Genomic DNA, 16,525 nt, shown 5'->3' with positions numbered 1-16,525 from the left:
AAATTATATAAAATATACATTTTACAAGGCTCAAAGGTACATCGCACTTTAGGTGCCCGATGCATACTGGCGATTTTCTCGATGGCATCTATAGATGCCATCCACGGTGAAAGGATTAAACATGTTTTTTAAATGGAAATAAACTACATTATCATACAATATTTTAAAAATGCGGTTTTTTTATTTTAAATTTTATTTGAAAAAAATGTATCTTTACAGGAGGTTTACATATCACAGTATATCGCTTAATAAATGGAAATTTCGATAATCAAACGTTTATGTGTATCATACATTCTTTTACATGTCAACCAATTACTTGCATTGATTATTGGTTTATTCTAATGTATATAATAAAAAAAGATCTCAACACATCAGAAGTGTGTATTCTAAATACAAAAATAAAATAATACATTAAACTTAATATCAAAAGAGTATAGATAAGTCAAGAAAAACATTGTTTTTCAAGAGAAAAACGTGTAATTTCACACACTAATAAATCAACACAAGAGTAAAACATAAAATTATTATTTAATTATTTGTTCGGTTTGTCCGCCTTCCATACATTCACTTGACAATGATTGAGAGCCTGAAAAATTCAAGAAACACAATAATTATTTTGATGTAAAAAACATATAAATTTAGCCAAGATAAAACATACTTTGCACTCGGATGCTTGTTCTTCATTTTCACACCAGTACTTTGGTCCCCATGAGCATTTCTTAGTTCCCAATAATTTAGTCTCTCGTGACTTACGTGTGACGGTTTGCTCGTTTGACGTCAGATCTAAATAAGTATGATCTCCAGTGCCGCAAACTCCGATTTCACCGCAAACCCTACTCAGGTCCGTCCAATGAGTCACCAAATGTATGATGCTTTCACCGTAAGTTTTCATCAATTTAAAGCACTGAAATGTAAATGGATAAATTAAATAAAATACAATATATACAAAAATGGTATATAATATGAAAACTAACTCTTTGCAAATATTTTCCAGGAAGAGCATAACAAGCCTTTTCAGTTAAGCGTTCTATCTTGCGGTCAACTTCTGGATTGTTTAAAATCTGGTTTAAAATAGACACTAACTCGTTGCAAACACTACATTCAGTTACAGCTTCTGTGAAAGATTAAAAATATTGTGTTTATTAAATATATGTACTGATGGATTTGATTATAACATAAAACCCATTTAATATTTTTTAGCATAATTTAGAAACGGAATAAATATCGGTTTTTACAGTTTTCCGTTCAGCTCCAAGTGATTATGTTTTAATGTTTTTATTTGTAGTAAAAATCAATTTCCTCTCCATATTTTAACCCTTTGCACTCGTATACTAGGTATGTCGCCAGCTCGGGAAAAATCAAAAATGTTAAATTCTTTTTAAAAATTAAAATTAGCAAGAGCAAAAATATCAATAAACTAATACCAAAAACGAAGAAATCAGAACAAATACTTGAATTTCTTTAAATTACATTTTTATTTTTTTGGTTCTTTCAAGTACCATTGGTTGACAATCCATAACAATAAATGATGTAACACAATAGGGCGACAACCCATTTTAAAATATTTATGGGACCAAAAAATGTTTTAAACATAAATAAATAAATATACACAAATAACAATGACAATTAAAAAACAATTAAAAATCCACAAGGTATATCTGTTTATATAAACTGATGTTATGTATATTTTTAAAAACTAAAATATGTCCCACCAGAGGTCAAATGAAACGTTGCAGTTAATGTCATATTATTTTATATATTTCTTAATTAAAAATAGACAAAACTTTTAATGAGTAGCTTTATGGTACATATTTGTTTGTTATTTTATATATTCGAGCTAATAGTGCTAAAATAGCATATTTTTATATAAAAATAAACAAAGTGATACACGAAAAAGAGCACTACGTTTAATAATATGTGGGATGTTGATTTATTATAAATTAAAGAAATACGGAAAAATTTTATTTTTTAATTTTTCGTAAATCCTTAAGTTCTATTATTATAGCAACTCATCAATGTAAAACAATTGAAAATAATCAATAGGTCATATACAGTTTGCGGGAACTTGGGGCCCAGGACATTTATCATTTGGTGGCAAATATTGTTATTTATAAGGTACATTGTCATTACTAGTTATTATTCTCCAATTTTCTGATGTGTTTCGATTTGTTTGAGATACCGTTTCTTCATCGCTATTATTTTAATTGCCTGTATTCCATCTTCGATTCAAGGCAACAGGCCAAATTTCGACGTTACTTTCTTTACTATCATCATTGGAAGATGAAAAATTAAACATGAAATCCTCCCCATCACTATCATTGCAAAACATAATATCATTACAATAACTATATTCAGCGATAGCACTGTTTTTTTTACAATAAAATAAAAAAAAAAATTCACAATAAAGTTTAAGAAAATTAAAAAATAACTAATTAAAACAAAATAATTTATCACTATAGTCTTACTTAGACACAAATTATGGACACCCGAGACATTGTCGAAAACCCAATAGGCAATAGACGCGTGTCTACCGACGGACGATCGCCAACCATTGCCTTCGGGAGAAAACTACGGTACATCTGCATTTAAATTTGATGATTATACTATTAAAAAACTTTTACATACCACGTAAAGCAAATTTATTGTCAGGACACATGTTCATAGAAGCACAAACTTCAGCTGGAGAGAGCGTAGTTAGTAAAGTGATTACCAAATCACCGTATTTATCAACGAAAGTGTCGCATTCATTCTGCACAGTCTTCGGTAAGTGGTGGCATACGCTATGAACTGCCTTTTTAATCTCATCCTGAAGAAAAATAATATTTTAGAAACACAATAGATAGCATGAATTAATTATGTATTACCTCAGTAGATTGATCCTTCAGCTCTTTCTCCAACTGAGACATGATGAATTCACATACTACACACTGCGGAGAAGTCTTCAAGTTTTTAGGGTCAGATTTAACCATCATTTTGCCATTGTATGTATAATCAGGAATTTCATTAGTGGCTAAAAAAAATTGTTTTGAATCGTAAACAGATAAAGCAATAAAAGGCATTGTATCATTAATTAATGAACATTTTTCATAGATTGTTATGTGATATAGTCAATGCATTAAACTCACCAATTAATCCTTCGTTTTCATGATTCGCATTCGCCAGCATATTTTTAGGCAAGAACGGAGTCTTAAATCTATTCCTGTCAGCCATCAACATCTTGTCTTCGTGAAAAGCGTCAACTGGCGACGGTTTGTTATCGATGCACAATTTCAAAAATACGCAGACTTCTTGCGGTGTGAATTCGGCTGAGATCATTTCAATCAATTGTTTGGAGTAGGTTTCGACGAAATCGGTGCATTCCGAACGCAACTTTGTCGGCAAATGAGAGCACAAATTCTCCATGGCATGTTTGATGTTATCTTCGGTTGTGTTATCCTTCAACATAATTTCTAATTGCTCTACAGCAAAGAGACAAAGAGGACAGTTTGGTTTGTTGTTTGATCCAGTTGTCATTAAAACGTCCATCTTTGAAAGTTGAGGATCTTTGGGACACAACGATATAGCGGGGCACACCGTGGAAGGATCTATTTCTTGGACCAACAGCGCAATAACAGCATCTCCATAGGCTTCTATGAACGATTCACATTGAGCTTCGATCGAATTTGGCAAATTTTTGCACGCCTTTTCAACGACTGTTTTTATTTTTTCCTAAATAATAAAAAAAAAACATAAATAAAATAATATCAAGAAAATGATTATATACTATCTTTAACACTCACCTCTGTCTTATCGTCGCTTATTTCTGTTTGCACGTAATGCAAAAAGTATTGACAGAAAGCGCACACTTCTTTGCTTTGCGGCAATTGGATAACCATGCGATCAATTGGCAATTGACTCAATTCGGGTTTAAGGATTTGTACATTGGCTTGACTCTTCTCAGTCGGTTTGACTTCTTGAGAATTTGTTTTATAACTGTTATATTCGTCTCTTCCGATGATTTTTGGCTCCGATTCTTTCCTCATGATTTTAATGGCTAACTCTGCTGTCGCTACAGGAACCAAAGGAGCAATTGGTCCGTCCTTAAATAGCACATAAGTCAAGTAATAAAATAAGCCAAGTATTACACGCTTAAATTAATTAAAATACATACAGTTTTCATGCCCTTTTGACATATTCCTGCCATGAAGCACACTTCATCGGGGTCGAGCTCTTTGATGAGGAATCCATATATCATTGGATAATATTGATCAACAATTGAAAGACATTCACTTTTAAACGTTCCAGTTTGTTTACAGATACCTTCCATAACTTGTTTGAATTCTTCTTCTGTTGTGTTAGCTACGATAACATCGCGCATATGTATAACAAGCTTCTTGCAGAAGTCACAAGTCAAGTCGCTTCTATAACATAAAAGAACCATTGTTAATCTAATAATATCATATTTTGTTGCACAAGAAGCAGTCCGCTTACTTTTCTACTTCCAATATACCGACATTTCCCATCGGAGTTATTTCAACAGCGGCAGTTTTCGGTTCAGGGTTGTGTTGGTGGAATTTGTACGAGCACGTACCTGTAATGTGGCATACGTTATCCGGATAGAAATCAGTTTTCATGCCATTGTAAATGGTTTCGTAGTTCGAAAAGACTAGCGTGGCGCAAGCGTCGGAGAAGCTACTCAGTCTTCTGCATCCCTAAGCAATAAAAATACTTTTAACAAGCAACTCGGCGATTGATAAAGTAACATAAAATAAATTCGTACTCTAAGCATATTTTCCAAGAAATTTTCGTAAGAAATACCGTCAAAGTTTGACCTCATTTTATCGATGACTGAAAAACAGCTGTTGCACTGTTCCACGTCCACGGATACGTCGTTTTCCTTTGGTTTCTGAAAATTAGATTGAAGCATTACAGAGGTTTCTTGAAAATTAATAAGTCGAATTACAAAACTCACCATATCGGCTAACATCTTGTCAATTTCGGCATTATTGCAAAGACCAGCTACAGTGCAAACAACTTGCGGATTCATCTGCGAGGCCAGCGTTTCAACTAACTCAGGAATGAATTCGTCGACCAACTTAATGCATTGATTTGAGACCACATCGAGGGGAATTAACTTGCAGGATCCTTCGAATACAGCCTTTAAGTCTTCCTGTGTTACATACAAATATTAATTTAAAACATATTTAAGATGTTGCTCTTTTTAAGATTGTTCTTCGAGGACTCGTACCTGAGTTTGATTGCTCTCAAGCTGATCTCTCGCCTGTGTAACCATATCAGTGCAAATCTTGCACACTTCATCGTCATCTTGAGGCACTATTTGCTTCTCCCACACAGCTTTAATACAATGACTTACCGCTTTGCATCCTTTAGCATTTCTGTAAATAAAAATCGCCGATTAACAAAACAGCAGAACATTAATCAATTTGTTTATCTCCAAGTGGTCATCGTGGTAATATCACATGATTCATCAATTGTGACATTGGTCAACGCACTAAGTACAGACACATTCATTATGATTCACAATGGCTATCTTATCTGAACAAAGGACTTCGTTTAACAAAACACTCATTCACATGAACCTCATAAAACTGAAATGGTACCCTCATAACATTAAATATGATTCAGGCCCACATTTATATCTATAAACAAACACTTTCATTCATTGCCTTCACCTTTTTCTGCTCACATCATTGGGTAACTTTCAAAAGTAGAACAATATCGCAAAGAATCACGCTTGAGTGAGTCATTGTTTAGATTTAACTACTGGTTAAGAAAATGCCGACATAATCATTACTAAGTTCAATTAAAATCATGTATTTACCAAGTATATATTACGTAAGATCAATAAAACTGCGTAAGCAAAATTTTACACATGTCTATATTGACATTCTATATGGCAAAAAATGTTTTATATCAATGCATTGTGATAAACTCTCAGTGATCTTTCATGTTATATCAATGTCAATAACAACTATTTCATCAAATAGTAAACAGACATTGCAAAACTGTTTTGTTCGTTAAGTTTTCCTCGAGCCAATAATGCTGATAGATAAAAGTAAGATTAAACGGCATACTCACGTTATATTCGAACACCAATAAGATGGACCCCACGTGCATTTATGAGCTCCCAATAAAGGGGTAGATGCTACAAAACCTAGAAAACAAGTTAGTTATTAAAATTGTGAAAATATGAATTTATCATTTGTGGTTTTTGTCATATCAATTTATGTCATTATATATCCATGTATGTATGCATTATCTTTTTGATAAGCTATACCACATTATAACCAAAAAGTTTGAAATTTATCATTCTCATATGAAACACTTTATTCATAAATTAAAAATTAAAAATTCAAAAGATTAATAAATATCTATTTTTTATTATCATAGTTAAAAATATATTTTGTCAGTGGCAAACCGTTGCAAGGTTTTATAAAACCTTGTAATAACCATATAAATACAAGAATTTATTTAATGTAACCATATGGTTATGTCCTAATTGATATATATGGGTGTGTTTGTTCAAATCTAAACTACAATTCTCAGTTTGTCCTTGTTTTCCAGTCTCACTAAAACTCGACCGATATTAAATTCTTTGAAACGTTCTTGCTCAAATTTCTAGGTAATATTATATAGTTATAAACTTACATAGAAATAATTATTAATATTACAAATATATGGTATAGATTCAGTCTTTCAAAGGCAATGCTGTTTATTATTTATAGGGCACAATAAAATAAGCTTCAGATATGTACTTAGATAGAAATAAGATCTGAAAATATTTCGATCTGTATGTAAAAATATAAGATAAACTATATTTATTTTGATAATATACTAATCTAATTCCGGGACATATATCCGTGCAGGATATGGAGTTAGAATCCGGCACTGTCCCTCAGGATCTGGGACGAATGTTCACCCAATATTGTTATAAAGAGTCCTAATATGAACGGCGACGGAACGTCCAGAAAAATGCATATCATTCAACGAAATACTATGAATCTTAATGAAATTAAAATATGTAAAAAAAGTGACCGGTGACTGGCCAAATTTTGCCCCCTTCCTTGAAAAAGCTGAATATTTAAAAAGATGACAGATCTGCTTTGTTCACAAATTAAATTTTTTTAATATGGTAGGATAAATATTTACAAAGTAGGTGAGTTCTAACAGCTAATTATTAAATGAGTAGTAAAAGGATTGCGATTGGAACTGAACTTTTACCCCAATGTCACTAACTTACACGATTGTTTAAAAATTGTATCTGGTCAATGCTATGTGTACTGCAAATTGTGACCTCTCAACTGCTCGCTTGTTAAGAATACTGATAACTTTTTACACAATCGCAAACTATTTTAATAATGCTAGTAGTATGTTATTAAAGCTAGTATTATTTTATTCCGGGCCACAAAACATAATTTAAAAGATTCAATGCAACATTGAATAAAAAAATATATAATATCTGATTAATATAACAGATCGTTGTACTCTAATCAATCATAAAAAGTGTATTAAATCCATAAAAAATTAAACTAATAAAATAAGACGCCAATATATTAAATATCAACAATTGCAGGGTTATCAAAGAGCACATTTTTCATTTTTTTAAACAAACAAACTTGTGACCTCACAGGTCTGCCATTTTTGTAAATATGTAGATAAGATAAGTAATTTTGTTGATCTAAATACATAATATATGTATGTTCTAAATTATTAATAGCAAATATTAACTATACGACTATTTCGTTTCATATTATAATAGTGATTAAACGTCGCCATGAGTAATTAACAAACGATAATCATTAGTCGTTCGTCAGAGTACTAACATAAAGAATATCGCGGCTTCGAATTATTGGAGTGCGAGTGCGAGTGCGTACGTATAAGATAATCCAATATACAACAAAGACGTCAACAAAGCTTGCGGCGAGGCCAAATACGTCATATCACTTTATGCGCATTTAGCATAATCAAGAAAAAATTTGGGAATATGTTTGCAGAAAAATGTCGTCACTTACCGAAAATCGCCACGAGCAACAATAGAAACAGTCCGCGACGCCACATCGTGAACGAAGCGAGCAACCTTCTTCACCAACGACAACAACTGCTCTGGTAGCTTCGATTGACAGACAACTTCAGCGAAAGATTGAGCGTTGGCCTTAACGCTGCGAAATGCGACCGTGTTTAAAACTAAAACTAATATTTTATATACATATACATATTATATTTTCATTTATTACAAATTTTATAATAATAATAATTTATTTATCAAAATCTAAGGTACTTGTTAATTATTTCGGCGCACCGCTCAGAAACCATAATCTTCTGGAAATCTTCTCTAGATTTTGGTTCTAACGACTGCGAAAGTGGCCAACAATGTTTTTTTTAAATCGCTATTAACCGTTCATCAGTGTCGTCTTATGTTATTCAATGTTATTGACGACCGTGTTATTAAAAGGAAACGACGAAGTGGAGCTGAAGGAAAAAGCAGGGCGGAAAAGAAAGAGAGAATTCAAAAAGGAATCAGTAATGTTCAGTAATTTAATGGGTAGTTTTTTTAAAAAAATTCAAAATAATTACAGCTGAATGGGAAAACTTCAAATTTTTAGGCACACAATCAGAAGAGAAAATAATAACGTTGAATCATTTCAACACAAAAAATTTTCGGAAAACCTTTTTCAGACAAATGACACCGCCTATGTTGAGAAAAACATCGAATATGGTAAGATTGAAAAAAAATTCTGCTTCTGGCAAAAAAAAATATGATAATATTCCTGCTGTATTACGTTTGTAAATTCCTGCTGTATGTAAGTTCCACGATGTTAGCTATTTAGAATTTGATCTAACAACCCATATAATAATAATATCACAGGCTCTTCGTGAACAAATAATTACTTTCGGATCGCGTCATTCTTAGAACAGAAACAATCTTCCATCAGTATCGTGTAGGTGTTCAATTAAATCAGCGTAGTTCAATCGCCGATTGACGAATGAAGAGAAAGTGAATCGATCATGGCTATTATATTCGCCGAATAATAAAGCTGCTTACTGTTTCTGTTACTTATTGTTCACATCTACGAATTCAAATTCTCAATCTTCATTTGATTCAACTGATCGATTTAAAAAGTGTAAAAAATACAGAAATGCTACAGTTACATAAAAACAGTCCCGGCCATCGCTGAGCTTTTACTAAATGGAAGAAAACAATATAAAAAACAAAAACAAGAATAAATAATTTTATATTGTATATTCGAGCTCAAATTTATTCGGAAAAACATTTATTTGGTGAAATATCTTGCAAAGAATACCTGCAGTTACCTGAAGTTTCTGGTTTCACAAAATTTGGCACTATGTGGTCATGAGGAAATTCTCCGCCTGGAGTGTAGACATCAGTGGTGTAGTAATAAAAAAATAGCCGCAGGAGCGCTGAACTTACACCCCTTCCCCCCAAATTTTTTTCGTGTATTTTTTTTAAAAATAGCCAATGTTGATTATTTTAATTTATATTTTTTTAATGATTTTGTGAGAAAAAAAAATATTTCAATATTTCAGTGGTGTATTATAGAATTTTTCTAATGTAATATATTTGTATTTTTATTATCCTGTTTCATGATTGCTACAGGATAATAAACTAGTGTTATCAAGGAATCTCTGATAACTTATCAGTCTTCGCATTAGTTTTCGAAAATAAAGTTTAATAAACTAATCTAATTTATTTGACAGATGTTATTTATATTTTACTGAAGTTCGCGATCTTATGTCAACCGAGGTTGCACTCCCCTGAATACGGTCGAAATTATATTTTCACTAGTAAATTCCAAATACATTTTTCCCAGTAGATCTATGTATATTTCTAGGTGAACGGACTATTGCTCACATGACAACTGGACACGCGGATTATTGCTCACACGAATCTTGGTCACAAAGCTACTTGCTCACACGAAAATTGGTCACAATTCGTATATACATCACAAGACACTTAGACTTAGAGAGTTAAAAAGTATATTTTCTATATAATAATTAAATACATTGCATTAATTTGGCTTTTATTTATTATTTAAACGATCAGCTATTATATAATTATGTTTATATCTATCACTGTTCATTGACATGTTTAGTTTAACAAATCAACAGGTTTAATAACGTTTACATTATTAAAATTATCCATACGCTTTTGATTTTTAAGTAAAAATACCTAATTGCTACATTATTATTTAACCCGAATATTTTTATTGTAAAACCAGATAAAATGATTTAAAAAATAGTGTTTTAATATTTATTACTATTTTATTTCTTAATTATAATTCACTAATCAAAAATGTATTATTTACTGTAAGTTGGAGTAAAAAGTAAGTGAATTATAGTTAGGTAAAATGGTGCGAAACATCGGTAGGTATTATAGGTTGAATCCGCCAGATGGCAGCGGCGCTTCGGGAAGAAAGTTACGCAACTGGTGGTCGGCGGGGTGACGCGCCGCACAGTGTGAGAAGCGGCGGCGGCGGCGAAGGCGACAGAGTGGGGAGGCAGACAGTGGCAGGTGCGCGCCTGTGAGGCGCGGTTGTGCGCGGTTGTGCGCGATCGTGCGCTGCGTGCGTGTCGCGTCGAGTGGCGCGAGTGGCGAGTGGCGAGTCGCCGTCGCGAGTCGGCATCGGCATGGCGCCCGTCGACTTCGCGTAGCGAGGCATGCCGCGGCGCCGCGAGCTGCCGCTGCCCGCGGGCTGGGACCAGGCCGCGGACTACGACGGCAAGGTGTACTACATCGACCACAACACCCGCAGGACCACCTGGATCGACCCCAGAGACAGGTACGTCCCGAGCTATGCGGAATAGTTTGCGAGCGGGAAGCGCCGCCGGTGTCGCCGCCTGGCGGAAGGCATCCGCCGTTCGCCGACAACGCGGACGCGGACTATTTTCACCGTTCGCCGTTTAGCGCTTAGCCGCTGGCCGCTGGCCGCTAGCCGCTAGCCTCGCGCCTCGCGCCACACTCCGAAGCGAAAGCGACCGGCGGCTAACCTAACCTATTCGATCGGGCTACTTTTAAACGCACACACCAATTTCAAAAACAACGACGCCATCTTTGTTTGCGTTCGTTTGTTTACGATTCTTCTTCTTCTTTTTCTACTTCTATGAGATTCTATATTGAAATACTGTATTATTTTACCAAATATAATGAAAAATATAAAGTAATCATCAGCAATGTAACACAATTTGAAGTAATATCATAATAAGCAAAAGTGATCATTGACATTTCCTGGAGTAGAAACTGACAAAAGCTTAGCTTTCATCCTATTTTTTCATACGACACGTATGAAAATATATGATATAAATCAGTTGGCATTAAAATTGTTTCTAACGATATTTTAACGAAGGACACGCATGACATAACCTCAAATTTTTAATAAAATAAGCTGAAGCAATTTTTAATAGTTTAAATAACGCTTTTATTAGCAATATTTTTTAAATTACATTACGAATTATATATGTAAATTATTGTCAAAGATTCTCACGAGTCGTATTCTGTACAAATATGATCCAAAAAGACCATATTATTTTCAAATAATTATGTCAAAAATATCTATTACAATCACTAGAACAGAAAAAATAATATCAATTTAAAGTGCAATACTATAAACAAATGTTATTTAGTCTAGACAGGTTTAGCCATAATAATGGGGCACCCCAATAATTGTATTATATCTTGAAAAAATATCAATAAAAGTGTTTATTTTAAGCTTATTTTTAATATTTAATAATTACAGTTGCAACCCTTTTTTGCAAACTGTCAACTAACGACTTACATGTGGACGGGGGTAATTTTCTCTATTCCATGTGCAATTTTTCTCGTAGTTCAATTTTTGATTTGCAATTGTGTTGGGCAACCTTTCCTTTTAATTATGCCCATACATGCTCAATAGGATTTAGGTCTGGTAACTGCAGGCAATTCTAAAAGCGTCAAACTGACGCAAACATGGCACAGAGCATTGGATGGTAGTTTAGTCTGCGCTTGGAAATATTTTCCTGTAGTGAAGTCGCTAGTCATATTACCCAAATCAGCTACATATTCTTCTCTGACTCTTCGACCCACGTATACTTCACCAGGGGTCCCAAAACTTATTTCAAAAAATTATTGCTTTACAAATTTTAGAATAAATTAAGTTTTTAATATTTCATTGACAATCTCTTGCAAGTCGAGCTCATATACCATCTCAGTTTCAATAGATACAATTGAAAGCCCTTTTAATCTTTATGTGGCTTAACCAATCTCCAGAGTAATTTTAATTCTTCACAGAGTTCAATGGCATCAATATCCGATGATTCATTATCGGTGAGCTTGGTCTTTACTTTTTTTTTACAATTTTCCATCAATGTAAACCCATGATGGTATTCAAAAAAGGATCTATAATATTTCAGGTTATCAAATCTTACTTCGATTGCGTTGATTTTTGTTGATGTATAGGTTCATCACAACTTTCATAATCGAATTATTTCATTACTTTTTGCCGTCTGCAATCAAGTTCTTTGGAAAACGATGCAGGTATTTCGAGGGCTGCTGATGCTGATAATTCTCGAAAAAGTCAAAAGAATGAAAGTTTAAAAACTAGTTATAGTTTTAGAACTTTCATTAGGTCAAGTATTACTTATTTTGTGATAGGCCAGATTGTAAATATTTTAGATTCGACGGGCCAGGAAGCGAAATTAAAGTGAGCTTTAAAAGAAAGTAAGTAACTTTCATATATCAACACTGTTTTAAGTGTAGACAAACTATGGAGTAATATGTAAGATGTGACGTCTGTCTGTACTTCTTCCGCCAATTTTCCCTGAGAGATGAGTTGGCTTAATTTATATTTTAGTCTTAACCTAATGAAAATTATAAAACTATAATTAATTTTAGATTAGGTATAGTTTGGGTTTGAACAGCAAATTTAAAACAAATATTTTGCAGTTGTCAAATTGCGTTTCGTTGACATTTACATTAACATATAATTTTACTAGCTCCTATCAGTTAAATTATATTTTCGCTAGTAGAAATAATTATACTTTTACTGGTTAAGATAAATATAATATTTACCGGTGAAAATGTATCTCAATATGATTTCTGTCGATAGTATATTATAGAACGTTCGGTAAGCCCACGCAGAACAGTGAATAAAATTAATATTATACCCAAAGTCGCAATTCGCCGAATTCTTTCGACTAAAATGTCAAGTTGTTGACGAAACTCTCGAACGTTGAATCGTTATTACAATCGACTGCTAAAGTATCTTAATTGCTTCCTTTCCTCGTTTAGCTACCGATCGGTTTCAATACTCGACGTTCGAAGTTTTCTTTTGGAAATCTGATTTGATATTTTTCGGCTACGCAAGCGATGAGAATGACATTTTTTCCATCCAATGTTCGTTGACGTCATTGGGTTTTTGTCATTTGTTAAAATTTAATTCCGTCCTCTCGCTCTTAGCACGCCCCCCTCGCATACGCTCTCGTCTACGTCGACATTCCATCGTTATGATTTGTAAACGTTTCCCATATGCTTTGGCTCGCAGAGCGCATTCTTTTCGTGCTATCGCGTTTATTTATTTGTTTCTTTAGACGTTCGCGAAAAAATCCATGTCGCATTTATTCGAGAGATAAAAAAAATCTTCGCAAAGATGCTTCGCGACGAATTGCGACCGTCCGCGGAGCGCGTGCAGATGTTTGTGTATGACGATCGCCATGGTAACGCATAGAAATTATATAACACTAGGAATGTTAAAACCTTCGCCTCTACAAGGAATCATCCCGATCTCTTTGCAATCAGGTAAACCAGAAAAACCTGCTGCGAGAGCCGAGCTATTTAATCGACTCGCTCTTCCGATCCTATTATAAGAAAATATTAAATAGTCGGACTTTTTGTATTTTTTTACGTGGACGAGAGATAGGAATGTGCTATTTTGCACTAAACCATTGTCACGCGCCAGGTGTTTGACAGCCCAAAAATTTATTGCCCCGTTGACGACAGACTACCTGCTCCTTCGCCGTGTAACATCTGTGGATGTTTACAAAACAACCAACACATATTTCGGTTCGGGGTTGATGCGTTTGACGGCCTTGACATTTTAAAAGGTTTTAAGAATATTCTTCATGGAGGCGATTATACTTTTTCTATAAACGCAATACATAGTAACATATTAAGTTAAATTATTATTATTTAATTTAAAGATCAATAAAGTTGTGTTTTTACTACCGGCAATATATAACATATTATGTTTAATAGAGCGGGAAGGGGCACGTTTTGAGCAAGGGTACTAACGAATAGCTATACTAATATAAATTATTTTTTTATTTAAATGCATCAAGTACCGTTTCGCATCAGTGTTATTGAACTTATAAGGGTTAAACCTTGCGTTGGAGGTTTGCCATCGGCTTCGGCGAGAGTAGGGGATCGATCGCCGAGCGAGTTCCGGTCAGAGTCCCTCTAGCTCGCTCGCCGTCCCCTCGTCGCTGTCTTCCCGCCGAGGAATCCGGCCTCTCGCTTCCACCTCGGTGGGGAATCTTCGGATTGTGCTTTGGAAATTGTGGCCCCCGTCGTCCGGGCGCGCTTCGGCGTGCGACCGCATTCCATCGGCCGATACGTTCTCCGAGGAGCGTTACCAAACATGTCGCTCGGATATTGCCCAACGGCGAGCGCGAATTGACTAACACATCAAATATTTTCACGATTCGCCGCTTCGCGGAATGTCAATGTTTGTTTGATGGTTAGTTTCGCGCGCGCGTGAGTCAGTCAGCCGCCAATATTTGATTAGTAGACGCGCGGGATGGCCGATGGTATTCTTGAGCGCTTGTGCGACTCTTTCGAACCTTACAAAACCAGAGACCGTTATGGGCCGAATTGCATCTGTAACAATTTTATTTATGCATTTATCTGCATTGTTATATAAGGCGCTTCTTTAACCGTTTGAATGCGCAAATCTCCACGTAAAAATCAGTAAAAAAATATTTTGGAGAAAAAACTTTTTTTCCCCAATAAACATAAAATATAATTTCAAATAAATAAAAATTAAAAAAAAAAAAAACATTTAAACACAGTAAGTAACAAGACAAAATTTCCATTTTTTTTATTTTTGTTTATTCACGCGTCAATTCATTTTTTTAAGGGGGGGGGGATTAACCAGTCAGTGGTCGTTATTAATATTTTATTAAGATTCATAGTATTTCATTAAATAACATATATGTTTTTAGCCAAATTCATGAGGAAGGCAGTCCTCGCCTACCCCCCCCCCCTCAAATTACGTCACTTTAGAACTCACGTCAAAAACAATACTTTTTATAATATATTTCATTAAATGACATGCATTTTTCTGGCCAAATTTAGGAGAGGGGCATTTTCCCCCTTCCCCTGTTCCGAATCCATGTCAAAAAAAATAAAATCATATTAAAACAATATTTTTACAATAAGTGAGAATCGAATGTAGCATATATAAACCAATTTTTGACCAATAGGAGGGCGCAAAAAACAATCATCCCTTCTCAAAAATCCACGTCAAAAGCAATAAAATCGTGTCATCGCAGTGAAAACGCTTATTAAAACATTTCATATCAAAACAATATAACGACTTACAATAAGCGAGAATCAAACGGAGCATATCTAAACCGAATTTTGACTAATAGAAAAGCGCAAAAAACAATTATTTCTTCTCAAAAGTCAAAAATTCACGCCAAAAGCAATAAAATTATGCCGTCGCAGTGGGAATGATGGTTACCGAGGCTACGTGTAAATTAGTCTCTTTTCCTCGACCTTTTTACTATTTTTTATTTTAGGCATAGATATAATAGTAGCAATATTTAAATTATAATGTATTTTTCCTTTGGAGAGTGCTTTATTTACTAAAGAAAGTATTTCCCGTGTTTCTTCAATTGTATTTACATCCAATTCATTAGTATTGATACCTTTTTTTAACTCACAAATTATGTTGTGAATTTATTTTAAAGATACTGATTTAAATTCTTCAAAATTTACATTAAACGTTTCATTATTCAATGTCTAGAACTTTCAAAGACTTATCTAATAAAAGTTCTAAAACCAATTATAGATTTAGGTCAAGTTGGGTTTGATTAATTCGGTTAGGTTTGTGTTTGAACAGAAACAGATATTTTAGAGCACCACATAATTTCACTAGCGCCAGTCAGTTAAACTATATTTTCGCTAGTAGAAATATAACTAATGAAAAATAAACATTCACCGTAACATTTATACACCGCATTTAAATTGTTTATGTTTATGTTTATGTTCATGTTTACATGGAAAAGTTGAAATCATATAACCTGCCAGATAAATTTTATTTTCACTGGTAAAAATATGTATCTACCTGTGAAAATGTATTCCGATATGATAACGCTGAAATGACATGTTTAAAAAAATATTTCTAGGATAGATTCAAGACTGTTTTTTTTCGATTTTCTTTGAGGGATAACTCAGACAGTAATCTTTTTTTAAGGTTTCGATTTCATCATAAGACACGTATTTTTCTGACCAAATTCAAGGGGGAAAATGCCC

The 16,525-nt window shown here is 33.9% G+C and overlaps 2 protein-coding genes and 1 long non-coding RNA gene across 3 annotated transcripts in view; 1 reads left to right on the top strand and 2 right to left on the bottom strand.

Annotated features, from left to right (window-relative positions):
- Nucleotides 1–363: 363 nt before the first annotated feature.
- Nucleotides 364–8,105, bottom strand: Sap-r (prosaposin). The gene is made up of 14 exons (XM_088193943.1): nt 8,013–8,105; nt 6,079–6,154; nt 5,228–5,375; nt 4,952–5,149; nt 4,760–4,885; nt 4,471–4,691; nt 4,151–4,400; nt 3,780–4,079; nt 3,126–3,708; nt 2,865–3,010; nt 2,626–2,806; nt 975–1,114; nt 659–904; nt 364–586 (listed from the first exon to the last, which is right to left on the bottom strand). Exons 1-14 carry the CDS (start codon nt 8,056–8,058, stop codon nt 533–535), a joined length of 2,715 nt encoding a protein of 904 aa, XP_088050069.1. The 5' UTR covers nt 8,059–8,105; the 3' UTR covers nt 364–532.
- Nucleotides 8,106–10,519: 2,414 nt separating this feature from the next.
- On the bottom strand, nt 10,520–15,056 carry LOC148230674 (uncharacterized). Its single transcript, XR_015810910.1, has 2 exons — nt 11,899–15,056; nt 10,520–11,726 (listed from the first exon to the last, which is right to left on the bottom strand). It is a non-coding gene; the product is annotated as an uncharacterized LOC148230674 (long non-coding RNA).
- kibra (WW and C2 domain containing protein kibra) overlaps nt 10,524–16,525 on the top strand; it is a 56,019-nt gene continuing 50,017 nt past the window's right edge. Inside the window, exon 1 of the mRNA XM_088193978.1 lies at nt 10,524–10,799. Within this exon, the coding sequence (XP_088050104.1) occupies nt 10,678–10,799 (122 nt within the window). The 5' untranslated portion in view covers nt 10,524–10,677. The remainder of the gene's footprint in view (nt 10,800–16,525) is intronic.

Source organism: Plectrocnemia conspersa, unplaced genomic scaffold (assembly GCF_051122295.1).
Source record: "Plectrocnemia conspersa isolate PC_06_02 unplaced genomic scaffold, ASM5112229v1 ptg000010l, whole genome shotgun sequence".
Lineage (NCBI taxonomy): Eukaryota > Metazoa > Arthropoda > Insecta > Trichoptera > Polycentropodidae > Plectrocnemia > Plectrocnemia conspersa.
This window is presented reverse-complemented; position numbering and strand designations above follow the sequence as displayed.

Excerpts from the sequence above, each read along its gene's own strand:
- Sap-r (XM_088193943.1), bottom strand. The coding sequence starts at position 8,058 with ATGTGGCGTCGCGGACTGTTTCTATTGTTGCTCGTGGCGATTTTCG. Across the intron at positions 905-974 it reads CTGGAAAATATTTGCAAAGA|TGCTTTAAATTGATGAAAAC; the intron begins GTTAGTTTTCAT and ends TTTACATTTCAG. Across the intron at positions 587-658 it reads AACAAGCATCCGAGTGCAAA|GCTCTCAATCATTGTCAAGT; the intron begins GTATGTTTTATC and ends TGAATTTTTCAG.